The sequence below is a fragment of the Sorex araneus genome, chromosome 1, assembly GCF_027595985.1.
Source record: "Sorex araneus isolate mSorAra2 chromosome 1, mSorAra2.pri, whole genome shotgun sequence".
NCBI classification, from domain to species: domain Eukaryota; kingdom Metazoa; phylum Chordata; class Mammalia; order Eulipotyphla; family Soricidae; genus Sorex; species Sorex araneus.
Genome location: NC_073302.1, coordinates 334,407,217 through 334,424,876, shown reverse-complemented (window position 1 = coordinate 334,424,876; position 17,660 = coordinate 334,407,217). Strand labels below are relative to the sequence as shown.

At 48.5% G+C, this 17,660-nt stretch overlaps 1 protein-coding gene across 1 annotated transcript in view; it reads left to right on the top strand.

The window, feature by feature from the left end:
* The window catches only part of IKBKB (inhibitor of nuclear factor kappa B kinase subunit beta), a 48,852-nt gene extending 31,503 nt beyond the window's left edge, over positions 1-17,349 (top strand). The window contains exons 9-22 of the mRNA XM_004606840.2: positions 18-125; positions 2,091-2,220; positions 2,638-2,832; positions 3,472-3,586; positions 5,135-5,258; positions 5,716-5,867; positions 6,034-6,095; positions 7,129-7,238; positions 8,437-8,486; positions 8,561-8,660; positions 8,804-8,951; positions 11,817-11,944; positions 13,391-13,481; positions 14,261-17,349. Of these exons, the coding sequence (XP_004606897.1) occupies positions 18-125; positions 2,091-2,220; positions 2,638-2,832; positions 3,472-3,586; positions 5,135-5,258; positions 5,716-5,867; positions 6,034-6,095; positions 7,129-7,238; positions 8,437-8,486; positions 8,561-8,660; positions 8,804-8,951; positions 11,817-11,944; positions 13,391-13,481; positions 14,261-14,326 (1,579 nt within the window). The 3' untranslated portion in view covers positions 14,327-17,349. The remainder of the gene's footprint in view (positions 1-17; positions 126-2,090; positions 2,221-2,637; positions 2,833-3,471; positions 3,587-5,134; positions 5,259-5,715; positions 5,868-6,033; positions 6,096-7,128; positions 7,239-8,436; positions 8,487-8,560; positions 8,661-8,803; positions 8,952-11,816; positions 11,945-13,390; positions 13,482-14,260) is intronic.
* Positions 17,350-17,660: the final 311 nt, after the last annotated feature.

Genomic DNA, 17,660 nt, shown 5'->3' with positions numbered 1-17,660 from the left:
AAATGACATGTTTGCAGGCACTCCAAAGTCCGGCAGAAGAGTGAGATGGACATCGTTGTCAGTGAAGACCTGACGGGAACAGTGAAGTTCTCCAGCTCCCTGCCACACCCCAATAACCTTAACAGGTGAGGCTCACTGGAGAGCACCTTATGCATGAGGTGTTGTAGAACAGGTTCTAAACGACTTGTTTAATTCTGTGCCTGAGAGCTTAGAACATACCTCCCACTCCTCATTCCCATTCAGAAATGATCATTTTTTTCCATTTTTAGAATTTATTTTTATATCTCTCATCCCTCTGTGCTATTGTTAGCAGGCAATTATTATTATTATTATTATTATTATTATTATTATTATTATTATTTTATTAGTGAATCACCGTGAGGTACAGTTACAGACTTACATACTTCCGTTCTTCCATTTCAGTCATACAATGGTTGAGTATCCATCCCTGCACCAGTGCCCATTTTCCACCATCAATGGTCCCAGCATCCCTCCCAGCATCCCCACCCCATCCCCGTACCCCCACCCCATCTCTGTGGCAGTACATTCCCTTTTGCTCTCTCTCTCTCCTTTTGGGTGTTGTGGTTTGCAATAGAGGTATTAAGTGGTCATCATGTTCGGTCTATAGTCTGCTTTCAGGGTGCGTCTCCCATCCCGAGCAGATCCTCCTAGCACCATTTACTTGGTGATCCCTTCTCTAACTGAACTGCCTTTTTCCCCAGTATGTGAGTCCAACTTCTAAGCTGTGGAGTAATCCTCCCAATACTTATCTTTAATAATCTTGGGTGTTAGTCTCCCATAGAAATGATAATTTTTCTAAATTCACCTAACAATCTGTGTCTCCTCCTATTCTTTGTTTTTTCCACCGTGTTTCACATTTAGTTTTATAGACAGACTATTCCTAGTCAATTGCAAGCTTCCCAAAGGTAGGAAACGGGCTATGGTGATGGCACAGTGGGTAGGGCACTTGCCTTGCTTGCACTGACCCAGCATTTTATATGGTCCCTGAACCTGCCAGGAGTGATCCCTGACTGCAGAGCCAGGAGTAAGCCCTGAGTACTACTGGGCTTGTCCCCCATGCCCAAAAAAGGGTAGGTAGTTATATTTTATTTCTCTTTGTGTTTCTCTTGTGGCCTAATACAGTGTTATGATCATGAAATTAATTATTGTCGTTTCACCAGCTGTTTGGGCTGTTAATTAGTCTTAACAGCCAAACTCTGAGCATCCTTACAATGGTATCAGAATTGGGTAATAGGAAGCTTCATGGAAGTCATAAGGAGCATAGATAATAGGCTGTGCTTGTCTTTTGTTTCAGGGCCACAACTAGTGGTGCTCAGGGGTCACTCCTGGGCTCAGGGTACAATATGCAGTATTGGGGGTTGATCTGAGGTCAGCTGTGTGCAAGGCAGCAGCCCTCCAACCCATGTAGGTAACCAGCATGAGGGCTTGGAGGATGGGTAGAAAGGCAGTGTGTGGACCTGAGCTATTAATATGGAATGACTTTGGGTGAAGTAGGAAAGGCTTTTTGGAAAGGCTTGGAAAGATACGTAGGATATTAATAGATGAGAAGGAAGAAGTTTGCAGGGAAAAGATTGGAGCGGGGAACAGCACACTTAGGGAGGCAGTGGGCATCTGTTTTTCACTTCAGTGAGAACTTTTTTGGAGAGGTACTGGGAGGCCAGCCCAGAGGGCCTGTCCAACACAGTGAACTTGCTCGTGAGCCTGCCGAGTGCTTCTGAGGAGGAGGCTGGCAGTCTGGCTCCAGAGGTGTGTCGCGTGAGGGAACCACTGGGGGCAGGTATGCCTAGAGGCTCATTTCGAATGCTTTCCGGTGAGCCTGTCAGAGACCTGTGGATGGACCCAGCTGAGATATTCCGTGTGAGGAGTTTCTAGAGAGCCTGAGGAGTGGTGAGTCCTGCATACCTCACTTGATCACGAACATTCAGTCTTCTCTGATGAGGTCATCTGCAGTTACCCTGAGTACAGTGGTGATAGAAGCGTGCACACCTCCGTGCATGCCCAGTGCCTCCTGGGAGTGGGGGGGGGGGGGCGGGCAGGTGGAGAGCCCACGCTGTCTGCTATCTTCACAGTGTTTTGGCACAACGCCTGGAGAAGTGGCTGCAGCTGATGCTGATGTGGCACCCCCGGCAGAGGGGCACCGACCCCTGCTATGGGCCCAACGGCTGCTTCAAGGCCCTTGATGACATCTTAAACTTGAAGGTAATCCCATAGTTGTGTTCGACCTGGGACAGCAGGGGAGGCCCCAGCTGTCACAGCTGTCATTCCAGGAGGGGCGTGCTTGCCGGAAGGCCGGTCAGGATGGCGACAAGGCTTAGCAGCAGAGTGCAGGAGTCACACAGTGAAGCTCTGGGTTCGAGCTTCATCCAAGAAAATAGTTGAGGACTGGTCATGGGCCGTGTCATTTAGGAGAGAAACTCGGGCTCTGGGGCTGTTTCTCCACCTAAATAAGGATCGAGGCCCCTGTGTCACGAGGCCAGAGCTTTAGACAGGAAGGAATATTCAAGATGGGAATATGCGGGCCAGAGTGCTCCAAGCTTGAAGCTTCAGGGACCTAGGCAAGGACAAAGTCTGTTGCAGGTACGCTGTGGTTGCAGTGACTTCTGGGTTGTGTTGCAGCTGGTGCACATCTTGAACATGGTCACAGGCACCATTCACACCTACCCGGTGACTGAAGATGAGAGTCTCCAGAGCTTAAAGGCCAGAATTCAGCAGGACACCGGCATTCCTGAGCAGGACCAGGAGCTGCTGCAGGAGGCAGGCCTGGCCCTGATCCCCGACAAGCCAGCCACACAGTGCATCTCAGATGGCAAGGTCAGCACTGGCTGCCCGGAAGGCCTGCATTCCCTTCTCAGTCACCGGCGACTATACTCCCTTCAGACTTTCACTTTCCTTGGCTGTTGGTCATAGGCATGCTGCTTGTTTTTCCTGTTGTGTGTGTTTTGTCTCTGATGCTCGGCCTGTCCATTCCAGACACACGCCCTACTCTGCCTTTCTGCCCCCCTGTGTGGCCTGATAGATGGTCACTTCACACTTCCCGTTTCCATCCACCAGTCAGAGTGCCTTGATTTGCTTTTGTTGCCGTGCTGTGCATTCTTCTGAGCCAGCTGGGCTCCTGACAGTGGTCAGCCACTGCTGCCCAGAAACCCCCTGATGGTGGCCACGGCGAGGCAATGCCCACCTCAGAGTTGGTCAGCTGAAGAGTAACTTTTGGGTAGACAGTGACAGCTGACATCTCAGTTTTATAAAAAGACACTCAGAATGCAGTGAGTTGTCAGAAGCTGTAAATAGGTAAATTGGATTGTCAGTATAAAGGAACAGGAGAGGGATAAAAGGCAGCATCACTGGGAAAGGCTTCAGAGACTCAGTACCTGCTGAGGAGGTGTGGAGAGTACTCAGAAAGCTTGGGGGCTTTGAACCATTCGAGCTCACCTTGTCTCTGTCCCTTTGCAGTTGAATGAAGGCCGCACACTGGACATGGATCTTGTTTTTCTTTTTGACAACAGCAAAGTCACCTATGAGACTCAGATATCCCCACGGCCGCAACCTGAAAGTGTCAGCTATATCCGTAAGAACTTCATTGTTTTTAATTCAATTTTGTGTTTTGGGCCACATCCAGCATTACTTGGAGGCTGCTCCAAGCTCTATGCTCAATGGACCATGTGGTGCGGGGGCCTGAAGCCAGGTGTCCAGCGTGTGAAATATGAGCTGTGGTACTTTGAGCTATTTCCAGCCCTGGTGTATTTTGTTTTGTTTTGTTTTAATTAGTTGTAATACTTGGGACTGTTGGAGGGAAGCATGTGACCATGGAGCTCAGTTACTGAGCCCTGGAGCATCTTACTTAGTTTGGGTATGTAGCCCAGGCAAAGACAAGTGTTCAGTCCAATTCAGACTCAATTGTCAGAAGAGGAAAGACAGTACTGCCCCAAAGTCTGAATTTGAAGCAGATGGCAAATTTCCAAGTTTTATTGATATTTTAATAACAATACATAAACAGGAGACAAAATAATCTCAAGTACAAAGTAATATACTATGGAAAATACACCACCAAGGCTAGAGAAATAATACAGCAGGCAAGGTGCTTGCCTCTTCGGGCTGGTCCCCAGCACCATACTTAGTCTCCTGAGCACCACCAGGAGTGACCCCTGAGCGTAGAGACAGGTGTAAGCCCCACACACTGCTGAGTGCAACTCAAAAACTAAAGCAAAAAAAGAAAAGCAAATGACCTTCTCCCCCAATTCCTTTGTGTCTCCCAGGGAAGCGGCTGCTATCAAAACGTTGACTCTACTTACCACAGTGTTTTGTGCATTTATAAATTATACTAGACACATAATTTACATATTTTCCTTTCCCCCTTAGATAGATGTACTCAATATGTGCTGCTCTGTACCTTCCTTCTTCCCTTAATATATTTTTGGGAGATTTTTTCCCTGTTTTTGCACATCGAGCTACCTGTATGTTTTATGATGGTAAAGTACTCCATTATATAACCATCGGATAATGCATTCTCTGCTCCTGTTTTCTCTCCCTCTCTTTTCTCTCTCTTTTTTCTCTTTGTCACCGTCTCCTTTCTCTCACACACATGCATACACACACACACACACACACACACACACACACACACACACATTAATACATTTGTGAAGGTCCAAAGTCTGAGAGCTACAGACTTATTCCTTATGTAATTGTCTTCTAGTCCTGGCAGTTAAAACTTCTTAAGGTCTTAAATTTTGTGGACATAAGAGTTTGTATTGAAAGCATGAGCTTGTATCCGTGTGAGTACCTCCTATGGCCCACAGAGTGTTTCTTCAGTGCTGGAGAGACATGCTCCGATGCAGGGGGGAAGGTCAGTCTGTTATGGAGCCCAGAGGAGCCCCTCAGCACCAGGGTCATCCTCAAAACGCCCTCAAAAAAGTGTTTCTTCACGTCAGAGCAACAGCTACTTATTGGCCAGTGTAATGCTTGTGCTATAGACAGTTGCAGAAAGGTGCGAGACAGTCTGAGTGTAAGCGTGAGAGAATCATCGCCTGGTCGTTAGCCACCTGTTTGCAGCCCCCGAGTGCCCACCTGGCTGATCATGAGAGGGCATGCTCTGACAGCCATGTCTCTGTTCTAGTTCAAGAGCCCAAGAGGAGCCTGCCTTTCTTCCAACTGCGGAGAGTGTGGGGCCAGGTCTGGCACAGCATCCAGGCCCTGAAGGAGGACTGCAGCCGGCTGCAGCAGGGACAGCGAGCTGCCATGTACTGTTCGGCACTCCCACAGAGCCTCTGAAACGGCGCCACTGCCCCCGGGAGGGACGGGTCCAGCAGCAGGCTTTCGGAGGGACAAAAGGGAGACACTGGTTTGGCTGGGTGGCATGTGGTTAGCGGGATGGACCAGTCTGAGGCAGTGAGCCAGGCCAGCACCCAGAGCAGGAGTGTAGTCTGAGGCTGGGCTGGCCCAGAGTGGAATAGGGGACTCAGAGGAGTGTGGAGGCATTTGGGTCAGCAGCACTCCCCGCTGGCCTACTCGGATCCCTGACCTCCGTCCAGTCTGGGTGCCGGCCGCATACAACCCACAAGGCTAGGAAACAGTCTCGTGCAGCTATCCATGTGCTGGGACTTACAGCAAGATTTGAGGCAGTTTTGTCCCTGTTCAGGAAGTGGCATTTGGATCCCCAGAATCCCCCTAAACTTCTGTTTCTTACGGACCCTGCAGGATGAATCTCCTCCGGAATAACAGCTGTCTTTCTAAAATGAAGAATTCCATGGCTTCCATGTCTCAGCAGCTCAAGGCCAAATTGGATTTTTTTAAAACCAGCATCCAGATTGACCTGGAGAAGTATAGTGAGCAAACCGAGTTTGGAATTAGTGAGTGGACTCTTTGCATGAGCTTAAAGAGAACTTTTATTTGTTTTTCTGGAGGCTTTTCTTTTTTTTTTTTCCTTTCCCTTGTCCTCTTATAATTGAGTTGTTTATTTTTGTTTTGGTTTTGTGGTATTTTCAGTTTTTTTCTCCCCTAATGTTTTTTTTCCAGCATCAGATAAATTGTTGCTTGCATGGAGGGAAATGGAACAGGCTGTGGCGCTCTGTGGGCGGGTAAGAGACGCATTTTCCGTCCCTGTCCTCACTAAAAAGAACGAGGCTTTCCATTGCTGTTTCCGACTTTCTTGTGGGACAGCAAGCTTTCCTTTTATGTCATAAATCAATTTTCCTCTTCCTGTTTTTTTGGCCTAACTGGCCAGCCGGGGCCCTGCTGTACAAGTCCCAGAGGGCTCAGGTGAGAGCTGGTCCTTACTTGAATACAAAGCGAAATGAAAAGTCTGCTGGGGCCAGGAAGGGGAAAGGAAGGGGATCACCTAGGTCTCTCATTGTAAGAAAGAGGCTTGAATGAGTGATCAATATACCTTTTAAATGTTTTCTCTAAAATTTAAATTAATTAAAAACCAATTGAATATCAAATGTAAAATAAATCTGAGGTGTTTCTGCAAGCACTCAGCCGTGTTACGGTTCTCAGGTGAAAAGCGCTCCCAGGTAGATCACTGGGAACCCCTCATTATCATCCATGCCAGTCCGATGTGGAGGCAAGTAAGTGCTCTCCGCTGTCTGGGCACTCATGTGCCATCTGTGAAGTAAAAGGGTCTGGGGCTAGAGTGATAGCACAGCAGATAGGGTGTTTGCCTTGCACTCGACCAACTCTTGCTTGACCCCAGCATCCCTTATGGTCCCCCTGAGCACTGCCAGGGGTGATTCCTGAGCGCAGAGCCAGGAGTAACCCCTGTGCATTGCCAGGTGTGACCCAAAAAGCAAAAAAAAAAAAAAAGTGTGCGAGTGAATAAAGAGAAGAGACTTGAGTGTCCACTGGGCGTCTCTCCATGCCAGCACTTTACATGCTCCCTGTTTTCTAATTCCTGCTGCAGCTCAGAGAGAGCCAGTTCTGTTGCAGTGAAAACAGCAGGTACCTGCCCAGGAATCACATAGCTGGGAAGGGACAAGCAGAATATCCCAAATCCCTAAATCTCTGCTCCTCCCGCACCAGGCAGAGACCCAGGTGGGCTGGAAGCTGTCCCGCCAAACCTTGCCTCACAGGCTGCTGTTATGTCAGTTGACACCAGCATAGCTTCTTTACTAGGAGAATGAAGTGAAGCACCTGGTGGAGCTGATGATGGCCCTGCAGACGGACATCGTGGACCTGCAGAGGAGCCCCATGGGGAGGAAGCAGGGAGGCACGCTCGACGACCTGTGAGTACTACTGCCAGGTTCCCTGAGCCACCCCCACAGAGAGCTGAGTCCGTGTAGCCACTCTCGAGTCTGCCCACCTGCTGTGGATCTACACAGCATGGCCCGAGACCGTGTGGTCAGTCTCTCCACCCTGACCCTCATGTCCAGGCCCAATACCACGTGGGTCAGTCTCCCCTCCCTGACCCTCAGTGTCCAGGCCTGAGACCACGTGGTCAGTCTCCCCGCCCTGACCCTCATGTCCAGGCCCAAGACCGCGTGGGTCAGTCTCCCCACCCTGACCCTCAGTGTCCAGGCCTGAGACCATGTGGTCAGTCTCCTTGCCCTGACCCTCAGTGTCCAGGCCCGAGGCCATGTGGTCAGTCTCTCCGCCCTGTCCCTCAGTGTCTAGACCTGAGACTGCATGGTCAGTCTCCCTCCCTGACCCTCAGTGCCCAGGCCTTAGTCACCAGCGTTGAGAAGGTCAGTTCCAAGAGTGCCTCTGAGTCCTGGTTCCTAAATGGACCCAGGAGCAGAGAAGAGAAAACCGCTTCTTAGAGAAGTTCCAGTCTAGAAATCATGTCTTTTGTGGGTACAGGGGTGCAGGCAGGGAGGGCAGACCCAACTGTGCTCAGGGCTCACTGCTGGCTCTGTGCTGAGGGCGCATCCTGATGGGGTCTCCGGGATGGAACTCAGGTGGGCTGTGTGCCAGACAAGCACCTGCTCGTGGAACTGCCCTGTGGCCCTGGAAACTGAGTCTTTTTCAGGTATCCAACCTCAGTTTCTGAAGGGAAAGTGGTGCCCTGACCGAGTGCCCCCACCCAGGATGCTGGCACACAGACTTGGGGGAGCGCGGGGCCTTCCAGCTATATCCTCTGCCACCCCCTTGGAGCTCTGCCAAGTCTCTGGTGCTCTCGCTGACCTTCTCAGGATGGGGAGCCAGGACAGCAGGGGGGTGGTGATTTCTACTGTTTAACCCTTTATCCACTCATTTTCAAATAAACTGTCAGCCAGTCCCGTGATAGGAGCCTGTGCGTCCCCTGGGGCCGGGCCTGGCGTGGTGTTCCCATTGCTGGAGAATTCCAAGGCAGAATTCCTTCCTTAAACTCTCCTCCTGGGCGATCTCACTCCTGCTGCTGCTGTTGCTTCTCTCAGTGACTTTGCTGGCAGGAGCTCCTGAGCAGTGCTTCAGAGGAGACAGGGGCCTGTTTGTGTGTTTCAGAGAGGAGCAAGCCAGGGACCTTTATCGGAAGCTGAGGGAGAAACCGAGAGGTGAGTGGGGTCTGCCCACCCGGCTCCAGGTATTGCAGGCACCTGAGGAGCTCACCGGCCCTCTCCTCTCTCAGACCAGCGAAATGAAGGGGACAGTCAGGACATGGTGCGGCTGCTGCTGCAGGCAATCCAGAGCTTTGAGAAGAAAGTGCGGGTGATTTACACTCAGCTCAGGTATGGGGCACGGGGAGGCGCTGGGGCTGGGCGTCCTTGCGCTGCCCGCTGGCTTCCTGATCGCCGGAACTCGGCCTCCCACATCCTTCAACCCGAGTGCCTCCAAGTGAACGAATGCCTTCCTGTGTGTTTACTGTCCACAGTAAGACTGTAGTCTGCAAGCAGAAGGCCCTGGAGCTGCTGCCCAAGGTGGAAGAGGTGGTGAGTTTAATGAATGAGGATGAGAAGACTGTCGTCCGGCTTCAGGAGAAGCGGCAGAAGGAGCTCTGGAATCTTCTGAAGATAGCTTGTGTGAGTGGAAGGCCACCAGCCCATGGCCCACAGGCACTGGGTTTTATTTATGCCTGCACATGAATAAATTCTAGAAGGTCATCGTGTCACAGTTCTCAAGGTGCTAGCAGACCTGGGATTCCTCTTGGACTCTGGGAAATGAGGGGACCCTTCTTGCCTCTTTCAGCTCCTGATGGGTCTGAATATTCCTCAGTTCTTGCTTCTGCCTCTGTTTTCACAAGGACTCCACTCTCTTTTGGTGTGTGTTACAAGAGCATTTACCATCAGATTTAGGTCTCGCCCAGCTAGTCTAGGATGCTCTTGTCATCCTTAGCTACATCTAAAAAGACCCTTCTCCAGACAAAGTCCTATTCCCAGATTTCTGGGGTTAGAACACAAACCTATGATGAGACCCATCAGCCAAGGGGGCTGTTCCCTCTGTCTGCTGCTTACTGGGTCCTCCACACTCTGTCCCCATCAGCTTCATGCCAGTCACTCAGAAAATGTAACACACAAGAGAAAGCCAAGGATAAAGAAAGGAGCAAGGTAGAATCATATTCCGGGAACCAGGGCTGAGAAAGAATCCCAGTTCTGAACACCGCTACGTAGCAGAAGAGGATGAAAAGAGAATTACGTAGCCTTTCACCTCCAAGCAGCGATGGGACAGTAGATGCTTGCAGTGGGCGAGGATAGCCTTAGCCTCACCCCTTGCCTTAGCTGGCCCTTGCCTTCACATCCATTTGGCATCTGCCCGGTGCAGACTGGAGGCCCAGCAGCTAACAACTACAGATGCAGGAGGCAAGGAGGTTGGCGGGGGGCGTGGCCTGAGGTGTGCAGAGAAGCAGGAGAGTGTTAGGGGCACCCCAGTATTAGTCTTAGTGAGGGAGCCAGAGGAAGCCGAAGTTAGGGGCATCACTCACAGAGGATGAGCAGCAGTGGATATGGACGCAGGGAGCAGAGAGAGCTCCAAGACAGGGACGCTGTGAAGGCTGGTGTGGAAGCAGGCCGGGCAGCAGAATACTCGGCGTGAGGTGGCAGAGTGCCAGCCCAGAGGGAAAATTGCAGGATTTGTCTTTTCCTTTCATAGAGAGGAAGTGACAGGCCCCCATTTGTGTTTTAGAGAAATCACTGGCCACCAGCTAGAGGGAGGGTCAGTGACTTTGGCAATATCACCTGACAGTGGAGCTGGAGTTGGGTGGCCCGTGGCCATAGGACAGAGTGAAGAATGGTTTGGTTTGTGTGTGTGTGAGGGGGGACTTTTGTGGTTTTCTTATTTTGTTTTTGTTTGGGGGCCACACCCAGCTCTGCTCAGGGCTAACTCCTGGTGATGCTCAGGGAACCCTATGCGGTGCTGGGATGAACTGGATCGGCCTCGTGCAAGGCCAGCACTTACCGCATACCCTTCTCAGCCCCGCACCGTGCTTTTGATTCACGCCTGGCCAGGAAGTACTCCTGGAAGTGTTCAGGACTGTGTAGTTCTGGGTCCAAACCCAGGCTCCCGCCCTTTGGGCCATCTGTCTGGCTCTGAGTTTGTTGTTTTGTGGAGGTCGGGATCTTGGGCCACACATGGCGCTGCTCAGGGTCTATTCCTAGCTCTGTGCTCAGGAGTCAGCCCTATCGGTCTTTGGGGGGATTGTCATAATTGGTGCTAGAGATCAAGCCAGGGTCATCCTCTTGCAAGTCAAATTTTTTTTTAAAAAATGTTCTTTTTTACTGAATCACTGTGAATTGCAAAGTTACTCATGATTGAATTTCAGGCGTACAATGTTCCAACACCAATACCTTCACCACTGTCCACTTCCTACCAAATGTCTCCAGTTTCTCTCCCGCCCTGCCTCTGTGGCAGGCATTTTTCTTTATTTTGATCCCTGTACCCCGCTTCCCCATGCACTGTGCTTTCCAGTGCTATTGCTGATGGGTGTCATGCTTGACACTTTACCTCTTTCAGACCTAGGTCTGTTCCAGAGTGACCACTTTCCTATTATTGTCATATTGAACCCATCCCTGACCTACTGACTTGTCCTCCCTCCCCCCTCTCCCCACTCTTGCCACCTGCCCCCATCAAGGGCAGCTTCCTACTAAGAACCTCAGTTCTTAGTCCTAGGACCAAATTCTGCTCTTTATTTTCACTATCTCTGGGCTTTAGTTATTCCTGTTTCTTCCTACCCCACATTTGAGGGAGATAATTTGTGTCTATCCCTCCCCCTCTGATTCACTTCGTTCAGCATAACTCTCTAAATATATCCATGTATCAGCAAATGTCATGACTTTGTCTTCCTTCTGGCTAAGTATTGATCCATCATGTGTATGTATTACAGCTCCTTTATCCAGTTATCTGTACTTTGGCGCCTGAGTTGTTTCCAGATTTGGGATAATATGGATAGCGCTGCAGTGAACATAGGAGTGCAGATGACTTTTGTCCATTATGTTTTAGAATATACTTCCAGGAGTAGAACATCTGGGTCATATGGAAACTTAGTTTCTGAACTAAGTCTCTACCCCTCCTGGTATGGGTTGTTTGTGTGTTTATTGGGGCCACGCCCAGTGGTGCTCACGGTTCAACCCAGGGCCTCTCACTCACACTGCATCTGTTCTGCCTATTTCACATCTCCAGGCAGTAGAAGCTTCATATCCAGAGAGCGCAGGAATGATTTCCTAACACACTTACAGGCACGGGCCTAAGTGAGGAGTCAGACAGCAGGGAAGCTCAGTGGGAGGACAACGGGCAGGGCCTAGCCGGGGGCAGGAGGGACTAAGGGAAGGTGGGGTTCAGATTGCACACATACACACTGTTGGTCATGAGACCTGAGCTACTCTTTGAGACTCACAGACTTCTGCTGTCACCTGCCCTTTAGATTTTGTTGGCTTTCTTTTTGGTTTTGTCAGAGCAAGGTCCGTGGGCCTGTCAGTGGAAGCCCTGATAGCATGAACGCCTCTCGCCTTAGTCATCCAGGTCAGCTCCTGTCTCAGCCTTGCACAGCCCCCGGCAGCTTACCTGAGTCGGCCACAGAAAGGTAAGTAGCTGTGAGCAGAGCCTGGACCCCAGCAGGCCATGGCGCTGGCAGGACATGTACATTTCTTATCAAAGAAAGGAAGGGCCAGATTAAATGAAACCAGTGTCCAGAGCTTCCTTTTCTGTCGGGATCTTAAAGAACTGTGGAAATGTGGTGAAATTGCTTTGTATATAAATTTTTTTCCTTTCACAACCTGTGTACCTGGGTGTTTTTGGTGTGGAGGGCACAATTACTAGTGCTCAGGAGCTGCTCCCAGCTCAGTGCTCCACACTGTCAGTCCTGCCAGTGGCAAGATACCATGCAGTACCAGGGCTTGAACCCAGATCTTCACGCTCTCTCCCGGGCCCCCATTTCAAACATTGAAAAACAAGTTGAAAGTTATCTTTAGGTTTTGGTAGTTTAGAAAAAAATATCTAGTTAACAGCTAGTTCAGCATCTAGTTAAACAGGAGTTTATTTGCCATTTTACCTGTTGAACAGTGATGCTAGATGTGGGCTTTCGGAAAGTACCTAAGATTGGTGACTAGCATAGGACATGGTGCTTTAGATACTCAGCAGCAGAGTAACTGTTAAATCTTTAAATCCTGTCAGTAACTCTATAGCATTAAAATTTTTTCTTAAAGATCTCATTAACTTTGTTTTTTGGCTTTTTGGGCCATACCTGGCAATGCTCAGGGGTTACTCTTGGCTGTGCACTCAGGAATTACTCCTGGCAGTGTTGGGGGGCAGGTGGGGGGACCATATGGGATGCTGGGGATCAAACCTGGGTTGGCCACATGCAAGGCAAATGCCGTACCTGCTGTGATATCGCTCCAGCCCCCTCGTTGACTTTACTAATCAGTTTATGAGTCAGGAAGCAGCCCATCAAGCAAATAAACAAATAAAGTCCATCAAGCAAAAGATACACAGAGTGGAAGGATTTTATAGTAAAAAAGTGAGTTGAAACAAGGCCATTAGCAGAAAAAAAAAAGGATTAGATCAGGCAAAATCATTGTTCATATGGGGAGGCGGGGGGTTTATCATATAGATTACTCACTAATTTTTATCACATTTTTAATTCCTGGCTCAAGGATCATCCCAGTACTATATGGGGTGCTGGGGATCTAGGGTACTAGGCTGACCATTCAAGGCAAGCACCTTACCTACTATGTTTGTAGCACCATAGCTTATTTTTCTTTTTCTTTTCACTTTTTTTTTCTTTTCACTTTTGTTTTTGGAGCCACAACTGGCCGTCTCAGGGCTTACCTCTGGCTCTGTGCTCAGGGATCACTCTGGTGGGACTTGGAGGACCATATGGGGCGCCAGGGGTCCAGCCTGGGCTGGCTGCATACTAGGCAAGCTCCCTACCCACTGCTAGTGTTGTGCTGGCCCCACATAGCATATTTAAGCAGAATTATCATGGGAAGTCTGTGATGAACACTTTCTAATACCCTGTCATTCTCTGTAGTGAGGAGTTGGTGGCCGAAGCACAGACTCTCTGCGCACAGCTGGAAAATGTGATTCAGGATGCTGTGAACCAGCAAGGCCAGAGTCTAAAGGTGAGGGACTGTGTGAACCCCAGCTGCGCTGTGGGAGTGGGGAGTGCACTGACTTCCAGGATAAAGCAGGAAAACCCTTCAACCCCCACCCATCACCCACCCCCTGGTCTTGGGACTCGGAGCTGAACAATATGAACAATAGTGCTAGATACAGGGAAGCTAACCTGAGGGAGAAATAGCCGGAAGAAGGTACATTAAGACAGGAAGATTTAACTGCTGAGAGGATACTAAAACAATCTCTGCCTTTTCAGTGGCCTTATCTTGTCAGTACAGTCCCCTACCAGTATACCCCGACTTCTCAGCTTCCGGAAGACTTGGAGAAGAATCTCCCTAAGTATCCTCTCAGCAATTTCATTGGCATCATCTGACATTTTTTCAAATGTTCTTCTCCAGTTTGGGACTTTTTAGATCTTTGTGCTGCTCTTTGCATGTAGGTTTCGATCCTTTCCCTGCTCAACTACTCTTCAGCCAGAGGGAATGGAAGGCTTACCTGGCCTTCTCTGCTGAAGCTGGGTTCAGTTCAGTAGCTGAGGCCTCCTCACCACTCTGAGCATAGATAAGGATTCTCCACTTGCAGTACAGGAGCTGGTAGACTCCAAACTAATCCAGGGGTAGATCCTGCACTGTCACAGACATTTAGTTGGAGTGCAGTCATGCCCTGAGTAACAAGACTGCCTGAAAGGCCAGGGTTCAGGTCAACTCCCAGCTGTGGGGGTGGCCTCAAAAGCACAACCGAGATGTGTTGGTGGCCTGTGTGTTAACCTGCCTGTTGATTTCAGTCTCTAGACTGGAGCTGGTTACAGACTGAGGAGGAGGACCAGAACAGTCTGCAGCAGGCCTCTTGACTTGAGTGACCCTGGTGCCCAGCACTGCTGTCCACAGTGGTCCCTCCTGGAGCCATGTGTTGCCATGACTTTCCCTCCCAGCTGTGGACTGGACATGGCACTGCAACAATCTGTCGCTACACTGGATGCCCTCCATCTCCAAGGCTGCTGGCCTGAGTGTTTAGGGAGACCGAGCTACAGCTGCTACTTCCTCCACTCTGAAAAATGTCTGCAGCACCTGGCTTGCCTCACAGACCACTGGACAAATGTCTAAGTGACTCTTGGAGAACAAAGTACAGATGTGCCAGCTGGTACCAGCCTGCCTCCTCCTGAGCCTGACTGATCACCAGAAGCCCCGATCCACCTGTCTCAAAGAACTTTTGTTTGAACTGGATTGGCTTCTCTGAACAGGCTTTTAAATCATAGATGTGTTCTGGCCTATCCTTTCTTCCTCTTTTTATCGCACTGCTGCTAAAAAGAAAACCCTTTGACCTATGACTGTGGTGGTTCTCCTCCCTACAGGAAGACTGTAAGTGAATGTTAAGCCCTCCTCTGAATTCTTTCAGCTACACAGTAACTTACAAGAGTCGGATGCGTGGCCAACCACATCCCCCTTCTTTCATCCCAGAGATGGAAGAGCTAGAGAGATAGCACAATGGACTGAGTGCTTTGTATGTGAGAGATCCAGGTTCCATCCCTGGCACCTCACAGTCCCCAAGCACAGAGCCCAGAGTAGCCCCTGAGCACTGCCAGATGGGGCTCTAAACCAAAGAAAAGGACGTGTCAACCACTAGCCTGCTAACCTCTGTGCTCAGACCTATTCTTGTTCAGCTGCCCTTTGATGTGGTGGTAAACAGGGATTGCCTATCATATTATCTAGCAGTATTATTAAATTGATTTATTTTTAAAGATAGTTGATGTTTTGTTACATGTCTCAACCACTTACACAAGGCTCCATAATCCATTCTGCAATGCCTATGGTTAAGAATTTGGAGCCCAAAATCTATTAATGAAGAATTTAATAACTGAATAGTGCCTTGACCAAACAGTACCATACGATTTGCACTGCTTCTTGGACATTCCAAAACTACCCATCTACATAAAAGCAGGAAGACAAAATGAGCTCAAGTGAACACAGATAAGTTGATTTGGAAAAGAACGTTGAAATAAGTCTCATGAAGTTTCATAGAAGTTTCATGAAGTCTCACCTAGAGAACTTAGGAAAAAGAAGAACAAAATAAGAGCAAACAAAAGATAAAACAAATGTAAGACAAATAAATAAGTAAAATAGAGGGTGGAGAGAGAAAAATCAGTAAAATGAGCTGATATTTTTGGTAAGGTTGATAAAGTGAACAGACCTCAAGCAAAGCTGAAGAAAAAGACAATACAAAACTTACTCAGTTAGGAATGGCTAGGGTACTGGCACCACAGCATCAAAAGAATGATCTAGCATATGCACATGGCAATATGGATGAAATGTACCAAGTCCTTGAAAAGCATAACTATTCAACTCATCAAATATGAAATAATATGAAGAGCTATATAACCATGAAACTAGATTTATAATTTAAAAGCTCCTGTAAAAGATCTTCAGAACATGATCGTTTTACTGGAAAATTCAACCCAACATTGAAAGAATACTAATTATGTGTTATCCCACAAAAAATAGGGGGGGAAGGAGCTGGAGCACAATAGTATAGCAGATAGGGCGTTTGCCTTGCACACAACTGACCCAGATTCAATTCCCAGCATCCTCTCTATGGTCCTCTGAGCACCACCAGAAGTGACTCCAGAGTGTAGAGCCAGGAATAACCCCTGAGCATCACTGGATGTGACTGAAAAAAGAAAAAAAAATTAAATTAAAAATAGGGGGGAATGCTTTCCTGTTTATTTTATGATGCCAGTATTTCCATATCAAAACTAAAAAAACAATAGTACAGAAAAGGAAACTACTTGTAAGTATCTTCATGAATGCAAAAATCTTTAACAAAGTATAACCCATGATCAGGTGTGGCTTAATTGATGAATGCAAGTTCATTCATAAATCAGTGTAATCATATCATGAGACTGAAGAGGAATATTAGTTGCTGCAGAATATACTACTAACATTTAATGCCTACTCATAAACTCAGGAATAAAAAAAATGCTAGAGGGCTAGAGAAAGAATACAGTGAGTAGGATGCTTGCCTTGCATTCAGCTGAACCGGGTTCAATTCCTAGCATCCCAAATGGCCCTCCAAGCACCACCAGAAGTAATTCCTGAATTCAGAGCCAGGAGTAACCCCTGAACATTACCAGGTGTGGCCCCAAAACCAAAAGGGGGGGGGCGAGGGGAGGGGAGGGAGAGGGAGGAGAAAACATTCTCAGATCACTAAAGAGCATCTTCACATGAAGTAAACATTTTAAGATGGAAAGTTTCCCCCTTCCCTTTAAAAAGGCAGTGATGGGGGCTGGAGTGATAGCACAGTGGGTACAATATTTGCCTTACATGCGGCTGACTCGGGTTCGATTCCCAGCATCCCATATGGACCCCTGAGCACTGCCAGGGGTAATTCCTGAGTGGAGAGCCAGGAGTGACCCCTGTGCATTTCCAGGTGTGACCCAAAAAGCAAATAAATAAAATAAAAAGGCAGTGATGGCATCCCTTGTGTCTGCTATTACCCATAGTACTAAAAGCTTGGACTGGAGTGATAGCACGAGTAGGGTGTTTGCCTTGCACGCAGCCGACCTGGGTTCGATTCCTCTGTCCCTCTCGGAGAGGCTGGCAAGCTACTTAGGGTATCCCACCCGAACAGCAGAGCCTGGCAAGCTACCCGTGGTGTATTTGATATGCCAAAAACAGTAACAACAAATCTCACAATGGAAAAGTTACTGGTGCCCGCTGGAGCAAATCGATGAACAACAGGACAACAGTGCTACAGTGCAGTGCTACTAGAAGCTCTAGTCAGAGCAATAGGGGGGAGAATTTAAAGAAAACAAAAGGGATTGGAAACAAGCAAATAAAACAGTTTGTATTTATAGATGATGTAAGGTTTATGTGACAATCTCAACCTACCAAATTGGGGGTGGGGTGGGAGTGGGCTGGGGAACTCTCAAGGATAAAGTCTGCTCAGCAAGTTCACAGGCTCTGAGATAGATAAACACAAAAGTATGTGCTAAGGGTGGAAGAGATAGTACAGCAGGTAGAGTGCTTACCTTGCACACGACCAACTTGGATTTGATCCCAAGTCCATATGGTTCCCTGAGCATTACCAGAAGTGGTAACTGAGTGCAGAGTCACTGAGCATCGCCAGGTGTGGCCAAAAAACAAAGCATAAAATAATCTATACTTATATATTTAATATATTTATATGTT